Source organism: Heptranchias perlo, chromosome 1 (genome assembly GCF_035084215.1).
Source record: "Heptranchias perlo isolate sHepPer1 chromosome 1, sHepPer1.hap1, whole genome shotgun sequence".
Lineage (NCBI taxonomy): Eukaryota > Metazoa > Chordata > Chondrichthyes > Hexanchiformes > Hexanchidae > Heptranchias > Heptranchias perlo.
Genome location: NC_090325.1, coordinates 157,691,960 through 157,707,246, shown reverse-complemented (window position 1 = coordinate 157,707,246; position 15,287 = coordinate 157,691,960). Strand labels below are relative to the sequence as shown.

General features: G+C 47.0%; 1 protein-coding gene across 7 annotated transcripts in view; it reads right to left on the bottom strand.

The window, feature by feature from the left end:
- map9 (microtubule-associated protein 9) overlaps window positions 1-15,287 on the bottom strand; it is a 232,424-nt gene that overhangs the window by 21,029 nt on the left and 196,108 nt on the right. For 4 of the 7 annotated variants that reach the window (XM_067992825.1, XM_067992820.1, XM_067992811.1 and 1 more), the window contains 3 exons: window positions 5,889-5,978; window positions 3,748-3,912; window positions 228-373 (listed from right to left, as the gene is read on the bottom strand). In XM_067992825.1, coding sequence (XP_067848926.1) covers window positions 228-373; window positions 3,748-3,912; window positions 5,889-5,978 — 401 coding nt within the window. The remainder of the gene's footprint in view (window positions 1-227; window positions 374-3,747; window positions 3,913-5,888; window positions 5,979-15,287) is intronic. The other 3 variants (XM_067992841.1, XM_067992835.1, XM_067992848.1) reach the window with 3 other exon arrangements.

Sequence of the window (15,287 nt, the reverse complement as noted above, 5' to 3'; positions counted from 1 at the left end):
CAGAATCAGGAAGGGGAAAGCGATTCGAAACCGCAAAGCGGGCAGGGCAGCTCAGGAAAACATAACTGGCTGACCTACGATAAGCCCCGGAAACAAAAATCCCTTACAATTATTGCTGAACAATTTGGATGCAACAGCATTAATTTATGAAAAGTAAGTTGTTCAGATCTGCATGTAATGCATTCCTCTTACAGTTTTAGTATAATGTGATGATACAATTTGCCTACCATTTTATAAATGCTGCAGCATTTTCTTTCTTCTTTTCGGTTACTTGTTCCTTTTCCCTTTTCTTCTTCTGTTTTTCAATTTGTTTTTGGTTCTGAAGCATTTCTTTTAGATACATATCCTTTTCTTCTTTCCATTTTTCAAATGCCTATCGGAGAAAGGACGCTTAGTTCAATTACTGTTTATATAACTACGACACTATCATTTATATTATTCCTTCATGGGATGTGGGCATCGCTGGCGAAGCCGGCGTATATTCCCCATCCATAATTGCCCTTGAGAAGGTGGTGGTGAGCCGCCTTCTTGAACCGCTGTAGTCCGTGTTGTGAAGATTCTCCCACAGTGTTGTTAGGAAGGGAGTTCAAGGATATTGACCCAGCGACGATGAAGGAACGGCGATATATTTCCAAGTCGGGATGGTGTGTGACTTGGAGGGGAACATGCAGGTGGTGTTGTTCCCATGTACCTGCTGCTCTTGTCCTTCTAGGTGGTAGAGGTCGTGGGTTTGGAAGGTGCTGTCGAAGAAGCCTTGGCGAGTTGCTGCAGTGCATCCTGTGGATGGTGCACACTACAGCCACTGTGTGCCAGTGGTGAAGGGAGTGAATATTTAGGGTGGTGGATGGGGTGCCAATCAAGCAGGCTGCTTTGTCCTGGATGGTGTCGAGCTTCTTGAGTGTTGTTGGAGCTGCACTCATCCAGGCAAGTGGAGAGTATTCCATCTCACTCCTGACTTGTGCCTTGTAGATGGTGAAAAGTCTTTGGGGAGTCAGGAGGTGAGTCACTCGCCGCAGAATACCCAGCCTCTGACCTGCTCTTGTAGCCACAGTATTTATATGGCTGGTCAATGGTGACTCCCAGGATGTTGATGGTGGGGGATTCGGTGATGGTAATGCCGTTGAATGTCAAGGGGAGGTGGTTAGACTCTCTCTTGTTGGAGATGGTCATTGCCTGGCACTTGTCTGGCGCGAACGTTACTTGCCACTTATCAGCCCAAGCCTGGATGTTGTCCAGGTCTTGCTGCATGCGGGCTCGGACTGCTTCATTATCTGAGGGGTTGCGAATGGAACTGAACACTGTGCAATCATCAGCAAACATCCCCATTTCTGACCTTATGATGGAGGTAAGGTCATTGATGAAGCAGTTGAAGATGGTTGGGCCTTGGACACTGCCTTGAGGAACTCCTGCAGCAATGTCCTGGGGCTGAGATGATTGGCCACCAACAACCACTACCATTTTCCTTTGTGCTTGGTATGACTCCCGCCACTGGAGAGTTTTCTCCCTGATTCCTATTGACTTCAATTTTAATAGGGCTCCTTGGTGCCACACTCGGTCAAATGCTGCCTTGATGTCAAGGGCAGTCACTCTCACCTCACCTCTGGAATTCAGCTCTTTTGTCCATGTTTGGGCCAAGGCTGTAATGAGGTCTGGAGCCGAGTGGTCCTGGCGCAACCCAAACTGAGCATCGGTGAGCAGGTTATTGGTGAGTAAGTGCCGCTTGATAGCACGGTCAACGACACCTTCCATCACTTTGCTTATGATTGAGAGTAGACTGATGGGGTGGTAATTGGCCGGATTGGATTTGTCCTGCTTTTTGTGGACAGGACATACCTGGGCAATTTTCCACATTGTCGGGTAGATACCAGTGTTGTAGCTGTACTGGAACAGCTTGGCTAGAGGCGCAGCTAGTTCTGTAGCACAAGTCTTCAGCACTACAAACGGGATGTTGTCGGGGCCCATAGCCTTTGCTATGTCCAGTGCACTCAGCCATTTCTTGATATCACATGGAGTGAATCGAATTGGCTGAAGACTGGCTTCTGTGATGGTGGGGATATCGGGAGGCGACCGAGATGGATCATCCACTCGGCACTTCTGGCTGAAGATGGTTGCAAACGCTTCAGCCTTGTCTTTTGCACTCACGTGCTGGACTCTGCCATCGTTGAGGATGGAGATGTTTACAGAGCCTCCTCCTCCCTTTAGTTGTTTAATTGTCCACCACCATTCACGACTGGATGTGGCAGGACTGCAGAGCTTTGATCTGATCCGTTGGTTGTGGAATCGCTTAGTTCTGTCTATAGCATGTTGCTTCCTCTGTTTAGCATGCAAGTAATCCTGAGGTGTAGCTTCACCACGTTGGCATCTCATTTTTAGGTACGCCTGGTGCTGCTCCCGGCTTGCTCTTCTACACTCCTCATTGAACCAGGGTTGATCCCCTGGCTTGTTGGTAATGGTAGAGTGAGGAATATGCTGGGCCATGAAGTTACAGATTGTGCTGGAATACAATTCTGCTACTGCTGATGGCCCACAGCGCCTCATGGATGCCCAGTTTTGAGCTGCTAGACCTGTTCTGTATCTATCCCATTTCGCACAGTGGTAGTGCCACACAACACGTTGGATGTTGTCCTCAGTGCGAAGACGGGACTGTATCTCCACGAGGACTGTGTGGTGGTCACTCCTACCAATACTGTCATGGACAGATGCATCTGCGACAGGTAGATTGGTGAGGACGAGGTCAAGTAAGTTTTTCCCTCGTGTTGGTTCGCTCACCACCTGCCGCAGGCCCAGTCTGGCAGCTATGTCCTTCAGGACTCGGCCAGCTCGGTCAGTAGTGGTGCTACCGAGCCACTCTTGGTGATGGACATTGAAATCCCCCACCCAGATTACATTCTGTGCCCTTGCTACCCTCAGTGCTTCCTCCAAGTGGTGTTCAACATGGAGGAGGACTGATTCATCAGCTGAGGGAGGGCGATAGGTGGCAATCAGCACGAGGTTTCCTTGCCCATGTTTGACCTGATGCCAAGACGTTTCATGGGGTCCAGAGTCAATGTTGAGGACTCCCAGGGCCACTCCCTCCTGACTGTCTCTCACTGTACCGCCACCTCCGGTGGGTCTGTCCTGCCGGAGGTGGCGGTGATGGAAGAGTCTGGAACGTTGGCTGAAAGGTATGATTCTGTGAGTATGGCTATGTCAGGCTGTTGCTTGACTAGTCTGTGGGACAGCTCTCCCAATTTTGGCACAAGTCCCCAGATGTTAGTGAGGAGGACTTTGCAGGGTCGACTGGGCTTGGTTTGCCTTTGTCGTGTCCGGTGCTTAGTGGTCCGATGCCGGGTGGTCCGTCCGGATTTATTCTTATTGTGACTTTTTTTAGTGAGATTTTACATCTGAGTGGCTTGCTAGGTCATTTTAGAGGGCAATTAAGAATCAACCACATTGCTGTGGGTCTGGAGTCACATGTAGGCCAGACCGGGTAAGGACGGCAGGTTTCCTTCCCTGAAGGACATTAGTGAACCAGATGGGTTTACTGATACTAGTATTTTAATTCCAGATTCATCTCTAGTGACACCAATGTATGGCTACATACCAGGTAAAAATGGTTTGAAAAAGATGAACTGTGCCATCATGTTCGATATTTTTGATTCGGAAAGTACTTGGCCTTTTGAAGACAATTTTCAAACACATTTAAATGCAGTAATTACAGCATTTGAATCAATATGTTTCATAATGGATCTAAAAAAAAATTCTCACTGCCTTTTTTGCTATTTCCTTCTTCTCTTCTTTCTCTGCTTCTGCTTGCTGCTTTTTCTTTTCCTCTTCTTTCTTCTTGCTACAGGTTTCTTTAAGTACATCTTTCTTCTTTGCCTTCCAGGCCTGAAAGGAAGCCTTTGCTTCTTTTTTGCTTTCAATCTTCTCCTTTAAAAAAACAAAGCAACCCTCAGCTAAAACATTCAGTAGATCACAGAATTTTAAAAAATGAAATAAAATCAAAAAACCATTGCAAACTATTTCATACATGATTTCCCAACCAGCATTCCCTGCGAGCACCTCAAGAATTTTCAGTTAATCAGAGAGAGCCAATGGATTTGTGAAAGGTAGGACGTGCCTGACAAACCTGATTGAATTTTTTGAAGAGGTGACGAAAGTAGTGGACAGGGGAATGTCAATGGATGTTATTTATATGGACTTCCAGAAGGCATTTGATAAGGTCCCACATTAGAGACTGTTAGCTAAGTTAGAAGCCCATGGAATCGAGGGAAAAGTACGGACTCGGTTAGGAAATTGGCTGAGCGAAAGAGAGTAGGGATAATGGGTAAGTATTCACATTGGCAGGATGTGACTAGTGGAGTCCCGCAGGGATCTGTCATGGGGCCTCAATTATTCACAATATTTATTAACGACTTAGATGAAGGCATAGAAAGTCTCATATCTAAGTTTGCCGATGACACAAAGATTGGTGGCATTGTAAGCAGTGTAGATGAAAACATAAAATTACAAAGCGATATTGATAGATTAGGTGAATGGGCAAAACTGTGGCAAATGGAATTCAATGTAGACAAATGTGAGGTCATCCACTTTGGATCAAAAAAGGATAGAACAGGGTACTTTCTAAATGGTAAAATGTTAAAAACTGTGAATGTCCAAAGGGACTTAGGGGTTCAGGTCCATAGATCATTGAAGTGTCATGAACAGGTGCAGAAAATAATCAAGAAGGACTAGAGTACAAGGGGGCAGAAGTTATGCTGCAGCTATACAAAACCCTGGTTAGACCACACCTGGAGTATTGTGAGCAGTTCTGGGCACCGCACCTTCGGGAGGACATATTGGCCTTGGAGGGAGTGCAGCGTAGGTTTACTAGAATGATACCCGGACTTCAAGGGTTAAGTTACGAGGAGAGATTACACAAATTGGGGTTGTATTCTCTAGAGTTTAGAAGGTTAAGGGGTGATCTGATCGAAGTTTATAAGATATTAAGGGGAACAGATAGGGTGGATAGAGAGAAACTATTTCCGCTGGTTGGGGATTTTAGGAGTTAGGGGCACAGTCTAAAAATTAGAGCCAGACCTTTCAGGAGTGAGATTAGAAAACATTTCTACACACAAAGGGTTGTAGAAGTTTGGAACTCTCTTCCGCAAACGGCAATTGATACTAGCTCAATTGCTAAATTTAAATCTGAGATAGATAGCTTTTTGGCAACCAAAGGTATTAAGGGATATGGGCCAAAGGCGGGTATATGGAGTTAGATCACAGATCAGCCATGATCTTATCAAATGGCGGAGCAGGCACGAGGGGCTGAATGGCCTACTCCTGTTCCTATGTTCCTAGTGGATGTCAATAACTATTTAATCATGGCAGAACTGCAGCTGGATGTAATGCTGTCCTCATCTGACATCCACACATGTGCAATACTGGCAAGAGAAGGGAATGTGAATCAGGATGGGAATCCTGGAAGATTTTTTCCCCCTCTAGCCCAGGGACATTGTTGCATGTTTTCTTTGTTATGAACAGTTCTCTCATGTCAGTTGATCATATTGTTGAATCAGATCAATGCTACAATATGGACCTAGATGGGATCATCTTTTAATGAAGCTGTGCTGTATTGAAAGTTAACTTAAATAACATTTAGAAATTCCCATCCCCAATAGTGTAATTTCTCAAATATAACGCACATTGCTTGACATTGAAAATGGGATTAAAAGCCAGACTTCATTTTATATTTGAACATATTTTTAAGGCATGGTAAAATAAGCTGTAGAACATTAGTTAACCATTTTCAGGATTCTTTAAATTGAATAAGTCATTTACCAGCCTCATACGTTTCAAAATTCAGCACGCAGCATATTTATCAGGTTAAAAGAGCATTGAAACAAATTGAAGGCAAATAGGGAAACCTGCTCTCTCTTCTCATTTTCCTGTTGCTCTTTCAGTTTTTGTTTTTTTTGAACTTCATGAAGATTTTGTTTTTTCTTTTCTAGCCACTCCTGTGAGATAGAAATAAACACATATATATTGTTGGCAAATAATCACAGGTAATCTACATACCTACTGATTCATAGTTCCTGTGTAAAGGTCTAGTCTTTATAGCACCCTTATTCCTAATAAAAGGAATATTTAGATGAATGAGGGAATGGGCTGGAAGGAAGAATGCTTCACCAAAGGCACTAGCGGGAAGTTCAGGGAATCTATGTCGCTAGGTCAAGAATTGCTGAACGGAAAACTAAAATGACTGGGGGCGGGGATGGGACTACAAGCTCTAATATGCATTGTGGTTAGTTATGCGCATAGATAGTTGGGTAAAATGTGACCATATAGATCTCAAGCTACAATTTTAAGGCTTTCTTAAGAAAAGCTTTGCCACCAGCTTTCAACAGGATATCTAAGAACAACTTTGTTCAAATCTTATTCGGCCAGATTTTGCTGTCAAAATAACAGTGAGACTTAACGGCACTCACTGTAATTTATGCGTAAATGGTACAGCAACTTCAGGCAAGGAGCAGATGCGCGGTTAAATACGAATATCCAAAAGTTGATGTCTGGGTTACGCCGCTCTGCCTTTAGCTTTGCGAAATCGGCATTTCACTGTCTGCCTCACCATTGACACGCATCGAATGTCAGGAAGTTGCTGTATTTGCGCAGTAGATGCAAGCTAAACCTGCTGCAGATATTTAGGGCTAGTAATTATAAGCATAACAACAACAACTTGCATTATATAGCGGCCTTAACATAGTAAAATGTCCCAAGGCTCATTATCAAACCGAGCCACATAAGGAGATATTAGGACAGGTGATCAAAAGCTCGGTCAAAGTGGTAAGGTTTAAGGATCATCTTATAGGAGGAGAGGTAGAGAGGCGGAGAGGTTTACGGAGAGAATTCCAGAGCTTAGGGCCTAGGCAGCAGATGGCAAAGTCACCAATGGTGGAGCGATTAAAATCGGGGATGCGCAAGAGGCAAGAATTGGAGGAGCGCAGATATCTTGGAGGGTTGTAGGGCTGGAGGAGATTACAGAGATGGGGATGGGCGAGGCCATTTGTAAACAAGGATGAGAATTTTAAAATCAAGGCTTTGTCGGACAGGGAGCCAATGTAGGTCAGTGAGCACAGGGGTGATGGGTGAATGGGACTTGGTGTGAGTTACGATACGGGCAGCAGAGTTTTGGATGAGCTCAAGTTAATGGAAGGTGGAAGATGGGAGGCCAGCCAAGAGAGCTTGAAATAGTCAAGTCTCGAGGTGACAAAGCATGGATGAGGGATTCAGCTGCAAATGAGCTGAGGCAGGGGCGGAGACGGGCGATATTATGGAGCTGGAAGTAGGCGGTCTTGGTGATGGAGCGAATATGCGGTCGGAAGCTCATCTCAGGATCAAATAGGATGCCAATGTCGCGAACGGTCTGGTCAGCCTCGGGCAGTGGCCAGGGAGAGGGATGGATTTGGTGGCTTAGGAACGTAGTTTGTGTGAGAACCGACGTCAATGGCTTCGGTCTTCCCGATATTTAGTTGGAGAAAATTTTTGCTTATACAGTACTGAATGTTGGACAAGCAGTGTGATAAATCAGAGATAGTGGAAAGGTCAAGAGAGGTGGTGATGAGGTAGAGCTGGGTGTCATCGGCGTACATGTGGAACATGACTTTGTGTTTTCGGATGACGTCACCGAGGGGCAGCATGTAGATGAGAAATAAAAGGGGGCCAAGGATAAATCCTTGGGGGACTGCAGAGGTAACGGTACGGGAGTGGGAAGAGAAGTCATTGCAGGTCATTTTCTGGCTACGACCGGATAGATAAGAATGGAACCAGACGACCGCGGTCCCACCCAGCTGGACATCGGTGGAGAGGTGTTGGAGGAGGATGGTGTGGTCAACCATGTCAAAGGCTGCAGATGAGGAGGGATAATTTATCACAGTCACAGTCACATAGGATGTAATTTGTGACTTTGATAAGCGCCGTTTCAGTGCACGGATTTGGGAGGCGACAACATGTTAATGGGCTTTAGAGAGGAAAGGGAAGTTGGAGTTGGGGTGGTAGTTTGCAAGGACAGAGGGGTCAAGGTTGGGTTTTTTGAGGAGGGGGTTGATGACAGCAGATTTGAAGGGGAGGGGGACAGTACCCGAGGAGAGGAAACCATTAACAATATCAGCTAACATGGGGGCCAAAAAGGGAAGTTGGGTGGTCAGCAGTTTGGAGGGAATAGGGTCGAGGGAGCAGGAGGTGGGTCTCACGGTCAAGATGAGCTCGGAGAGTGCATGACGGGCGACAGCAGAGAAACTAGAGAAAGGTGCGAGTTAAGGGCTAGGGCAGGTGTCAACCTTAGGGGAAGTTTGGCTTGCTGAGCTAGGGGAAGGGAGGGAAGCAGCAGAGAGAGCTGAACGGATAGTCTCAATCTTAGTGACAAAGAAGTTATAGAATCATAGAATGGTTACAGCACAGAAGGAGGCCATTCAGCCCATCGAGTCCATGTCGGCTCTTTGTAAAAGCAATCCAGTTAGTCCCATTCCTCCACTCTTTCCCTGTAACCCTGCAAATTTTTTCCCTTCGAGTATTTATCCAATTCCTTTTCCATGAGCTCCTCGCACTTGTTGTTGAAGGTGAGGGTGGAAGAGGCTAGGGAGAGGGATTTAAGAAGACAGTTTGTAGTGAAGAGAAGTCAGGGGTTACCTTTGCATTCCAGGATGATCCTGGAATAGTGAGCCATTTTGGCAGAGGCGAGCAGGACCCAGGCTTTATGTGGTCCAGCCAGATCTGGCAATGAATAGCTAAACCAGTTGTCCACCATAACGTTCAAGTCTGTATCCCTTGGACTTAAGGGAGCGGAGATGAGAGCTGTACCAGGGAGAACGACCAGGGTGAGAGAGAGTAATTGTTTTAATGGGGACTAGGCCATCAAAGGCAGAGGTGAAGGTTATGATTGAGCATATTGGTATCTGCAGAAATGTTGTGGTGAATGGAGGGCCAAAGGCTAGACAGTACCCCTTTAACGAGGTGATAAGTATTAATGACTGCCATTCAACCTCTTTGGCGCTGAAAATGAACTATTACAAGTGTGGAGTCTCATTCTTTCAGGTTTTGAATTTTTCAGGGAGATTTTAAAAATACCAAATTTTAAATTTTACATTTTTTTTCTTACTTTTTCTTTCTGCCTCTTTTTTCTCTCTCTCATAATCTAATCTTTCCTCTCTCTGTTTCTCTTTCTGTATCTGATTTTACATTGAATTCATCCCCTTTAATTCACCCTCCTTCTCAATCCTTCCGCTGTTTATTTTCCAGTCCTTAAATCTGATTAGTTAAGGAGATACCCTGTTGGTTGCCCTGTTCACTCAGGTCTCAGATGCCCAGTTTCCCTTGTTATCAGCTCGCACTTCAGCAACTTTGTGGGCATCTTTTTGAGCTGAAGGGCGCAGGGCCTAGTCTAACTAATGACAGACGCAGTTAGATGCCTTGCTACAGCAAAATCTGGCCAAAAATGTTTAAGTTACTTATTTTAATTAGTTTTATTGGAGAATAATTTTGTTAGTGGTTTACCCTCTGCTCTTCATGCTAATCTTCAAGTTAATATCTCCTTGAGGTGTTCAATATTTCAAGAATGGTCATGCATGTGGATGCAATACTGATCTAGTTTTGAAATATAAGGTAAAAAGTACAAAAGGGCTGTTGCTAACAAATAGGGAAGTCTATTGTCAATTTATCCGACCACACCCTTCAACCACAGGGAAGTCTATTGTCAATTTATCCGACCACACCCTTCAACCAGACGAAATCGAAGTTCTCAGCCGAGGGCTCAATTTCTGCCCCACTACCAAAATGGACCCCACTAGTCTCGCGGCGGACACAGAGGAATTCATCAGGAGAATGAGGCTCCGGGAATTCTACCACAAACCCCAAGATTTCAGCAGCGAACCCAATGAGACAATCGACGATCCGGAACAGCAGACAGAGGGATCCGCGGTACAGCAACCGAAGAGGAAAGAGTCAAACTGGACTCCTCCGGAGGGTCGCTGCCCTCAGCTGGACATGTATGCTCAAGCTGTCAGGAAATGCGTCAATGCCAGATTCATCAGCCGCACTCAGAAGACAGTCCAGAATGTCACCCGAGCACAACGCAACGCCATCAACGCTCTCAAGACCAACCGCAACATCGTCATCAAACCAGCGGACAAAGGAGGAGCCATAGTCATACAGAACAGAACAGACTATTGCAAAGAAGCATACCGACAACTGGACAACCAGGAACACTACAGACGGTTACCCGCAGATCCGACCAAAGAACACACCCACCAGCTCAACAAACTGATCAAGACCTTCGATCCAGACCTTCGAAGCATCCTACGCACTCTCATCCCACGTAATCCCCGCGTGGGAGACTTCTACTGCCTCCCAAAGATACACAAAGCCAACACACCCGGACGTCCCATCGTATCAGGCAACGGAACCCTGTGTGAGAACCTCTCTGGATACATCGAGGGCATCCTGAAACCCATCGTACAGGGAACCCCCAGCTTCTGTCGCGACACTACAGACTTCCTACAAAAACTCAGTACCCACGGACCAGTTGAACCAGGAACACTTCTCACCACGATGGACGTCTCGGCACTATACACCAGTATCCCCCACGATGACGGCATCGCTGCGACAGCATCAATACTCAACACCAACAACAGCCAATCTCCGGAAGCCATCCTACAACTCATCCGCTTCATCCTGGATCACAATGTCTTCACCTTCGATAACCAGTTCTTTACCCAAACACACGGAACAGCCATGGGGACCAAATTCGCACCCCAATACGCCAACATTTTCATGCACAAGTTCGAGCAGGACTTCTTCACTGCACAAGACCTCCAACCAACACTATACACCAGATACATCGACGACATTTTCTTTCTATGGACCCACGGCAAGGAATCACTAAAGAGACTACACTAAAGAGACAACAAGTTCCATCCCACCATCAAGCTCACCATGGACTACTCCTCAGAATCAGTTTCTTTCTTGGACACACGAATCTCCATCAAAGACGGGCACCTCAGCACCTCACTCTACCGCAAGCCCACGGACAACCTCACGATGCTCCACTTTTCCAGCTTCCACCCTAACCACGTCAAAGAGGCCATCCCCTATGGACAGGCCCTGCGAATACACAGGGTCTGCTCAGACGAGGAGGAACGCGATGGACACCTACAGACGCTGAAAGACGTCCTAGTAAGAACGGGATATGACGCTCGACTCATCGATCGACAGTTCCGACGGGCCACAGCAAAAAATCGCATAGACCTCCTCAGGAGACTAACACGGGACGCAACCAACAGAGTACCCTTTGTCGTCCAGTACTTCCCCGGAGCGGAGAAACTACGCCATGTTCTCCGCAGCCTTCAACATGTCATCAATGAGGACAAACACCTCGCTATGGCCATCCCCACACCTCCACTACTCGCCTTTAAACAGCCACCCAACCTCAAACAGACCATCGTTCGCAGCAAATTACCTAGCTTTCAAGAGAACAGCGTCCACGACGCCACACAACCCTGCCACGGTAACCTCTGCAAGACATGCCAGATCATCGACACAGATACCACCATCACACGAGAGGACACCACCCACCAGGTGCATGGTTCATACTCCTGTGACTCGGCCAACGTTGTCTACCTCATACGTTGCAGGAAAGGATGCCCCAGAGCATGGTACATTGGCGAGACCATGCAGACGCTGCGACAACGGATGAACGGACACCGCACAACAATCGCCAAACAGGAGGGTTCCCTCCCAGTCGGGGAACACTTCAGCAGTCATGGACATTCATCCACCGACCTTCGGGTAAGCGTACTCCAAGGCGGCCTTCGAGACACACGACAACGCAAAATCGTCGAGCAGAAATTGATAGCCAAGTTCCGCACCCATGAGGACGGCCTCAACCGGGATCTTGGGTTCATGTCACGCTACACGTTACCCCACCAGCGAACAAATGTTATCTATTTTTAATATAATGGGTCATTTGCTGGCTCTCTCTGCCTTCCGGATGTTTCTGCCTCTCTCTGTTTTTCTTCTCTGTTTTTTTTCCCTGTTTGTTTTTTTGTTGAATGTGTATTCGGGGGTTCTGCAGGTGACACCTCTCTGTCTGAACACGGTGATTGCCTTGGCAACGGGCAGTTGCAGGGGCAGTCTGTAAACACCATGTATTGTTCTATATGTATAAATGCGTAGGCTTCAAGGAGATCCTGAACATTTACCTGAGGAAGGAGGAAGTCTCCGAAAGCTTGTGAATTTAAAATAAAATTGCTGGACTATAACTTGGTGTTGTAAAATTGTTTACAACAGCTAACAAATAGGTTGGCTTTCTGCTGAAGCTGGGGAAGGAATCGATTACTGTTAATGAGTTGCCCTGCATGTTGGGGAGAGGGATAAAAAACATTTTTCACTAACCTTGGACCCGATGCGAGCCTCAGATTCCGTCTCTCAGTGTGACAGATTGCCGCTCAAGTTTTGCCTCCTTTGTGGGCTGGGGGCCCATGGTGAGCACCTACATTTAAAAGACCCTTTCCCTTTTTTTGGGGAAGACATCAGTGGCAGGTCAAAGAAACAGATAGAAGTTCCAACCTGCCTCACTTCTGCAATGGAATTTCTGCCCCAAAGTGTCTGTTAATATAGTCTTGTTATGTAAATATTTATTGTTACGGTTGCTGTTGTCCTTAAATGAGGAAATGGCTTATACAAAGTGTTTGAAACAGGAAGAGGTTAATTCATTCAAGTGCACTGCTCGTGTTCAGGCCCCGGAGCACCTAGATTTCCTGTCCTTGGCCATTAACATGGCCTGGGGCCACCCCAGTGTAGACTCACCCTTGGAAGGGCCTAGTGCCAGAAGGGGCAGGAAATTTAAACACAGCTGCAGGCCTTTCAGACCTTGCGACCTTCTGGCTGCTGTTCAAGTCTACTTATTCCTAAATATCGTGGGGAAACAATTTAGAACTCACACCTACCTGCCTGTCTTCAGGCTTGACCTCAGACCCCAGCAATGCCTCTGGTTGACAAGGGTCTGGAGGCAGGGCATAGCACCAGGTTTCACTAGACACGGCTGCATTGAGGCGCCCAGCAAGTGATGTCCCAGGGAAATGAGGCAAGAGTCTGGGAATGCTCCCTCCCATCTCATTTTCATAGGTGCGATGTGTCTGTGCCCTACTGCAGGTAAATGCCCAGCTCTGCCCCCTCAGGGAAGCCCAGGAAATCTCAAGACATCATAAACAGGAAGACCCGGTGAATTGAATCTCCATGTATTTTTCCTGATCTTTGCACCTGAGGGAAATGGGCATTCCCCCAGGATAAGAGTAAGGAAAATTGACCCTTATACACTTGACTGATGGGTCTGTTTTAGTTTGAGCGATACATTTTTAATTTCCATTTTTCTGCTGCATCTTCAAAGAATTTTGAAGGCATATTCTAATTAAGTATTGGGAAGACCGAAGCCATTGGCACGGACATTTACAGAGTGGCGGGGAGGGAGCATGGACACGTGTTTGCAGGAGAGGTAACCCGGAAATGCCGGAAACGTGGAGGTCCTGCCAAATTTAATGGCAGGACCTCAATCATTTTTTTACCGCTTTTTCTTTATTCGTTTATGGGATGTGGACGTCGCTGTAAAGGCCAGCATGTATTGCCCATCCCTAACTGCCCTTGAGAAGGTGGTGGTGAGCCTTCTTGAACCGTTGCAGTCCGTGTAGTGAAGTTTCTCCCACAGTGCGGTTAAGTAGGGAGTTCCAGGATTTTGACTCAGCGACGATGAAGGAACGGCGATATATTTCCAAGTCGAGATGGTGTGTGACTTGGAGGGGAACGTGCAGGTGGTATTGTTCCCATGTGCCTGCTGCCCTTGTCCTTCTAGGTGGTAGAGGTCGCGGGTTTGGGAGGTGCTGTCAAAGAAGCCTTGGCGAGTTGCTGCAGTGCATCCTGTAGATGGTACACACTGCAGCCACAGTGCACCGGTGGTGAAGGGAGTGAATGTTTAGGGTGGTGGATGGGGTGCCAAACAAGGGGGCTGCATTGTCCTGGATGGTGACGAGCTTCTTGAGTGTTGCTGGTGCTGCACTCATCCAGGCAAGTGGAGAGTATTCCATCACACTCCTGACTTGTGCCTTGTAGATAGTGGAAAGGCTTTGGGGAGTCAGGAGGTGAGTCACTAGCCGCAGAATACCCAGCCTCTGACCTGCTGTGTAGCCACAGTATTTATATGGCTGGTCCAGTTAAGTTTCTGGTCGATGGTGACCCCCAGGATGTTGATGGTGGGGGATTCGGCAATGGTAATGCTGTTGAATGTCAAGGGGCGGTGTTCAGACTCTGTCTTGTTAGAGATGGTCATTGCCTGGCACTTGTCTGCCACGAATGTTGCTTGCCACTTATCAGTCCAAGCCTGGATGTTGTTCAGGCCTTGCTGCATGTGGGCATGGACTGCTTCATTATCTGAGGGGTTGTGAATGGAACTGAACACTGTGCAATCATCAACGAACATCCCCATTTCTGACCATATGATGGAGGTAAGGTCATCGATGAAGCAGCTGAACATGGTTGGGCCTAGGACACTGCCCTGAGGAACTCCTGAAGCAATGTCCTGGGTCTGAGATGATTGGCCTCCAACAACCACTACCATCTTCCTTTGTGCTAGGTATGATTCCAGCCACTGGAGAGTTTTCCCCCTGATTCCCATTGACTTCAATTTTACTAGGGCTCCTTGGTGCCACACTCGGTCAAAAGCTGCCTTGATGTCAAGGGCAATCACTCTCACCTCACCTCTGGAATTCAGCTCTTTTGTCCATGTTTGGACCAAGGCTGTAATGAGGTCTGGAGCCCAGTGGTCCTGGCGGAACACCGACTGAGCATCGGTGAGCAGGTTATTGATGATTAAGTGCCGCTTGATAGCACTGTTGACAACACCTTCCATCACTTTGTTGATGAATGAGAGTAGACGGAGGAGGCGGTAATTGGCCGGATTGGATTTGTCCTGCTTTTTGTGGACAGGACATACCTGGGCAATTTTCCACATTGTTGGGTAGATGCCAGTGTTATAGCTATACTGGAACAGTACAGTACTCGATAGGCTGGCCGGCCGCCAGGCAGGAAAGCCAGCGGTAGAAGGCCACAGTCGGGGACTGTTGGGGATGGAGCCCAGCATCCTGGAAACATCACGGGTTGGTGGGGTGGTGGGGAGGCTTGGACCGGCAATCGGTTTGGTAATATTCTCTCTAATTTTTTTCGGCCATGAGCATAATGATTTTGGGTTTGTGCACCGATATAAAGGCTGTGTGTGCCACTGTAAA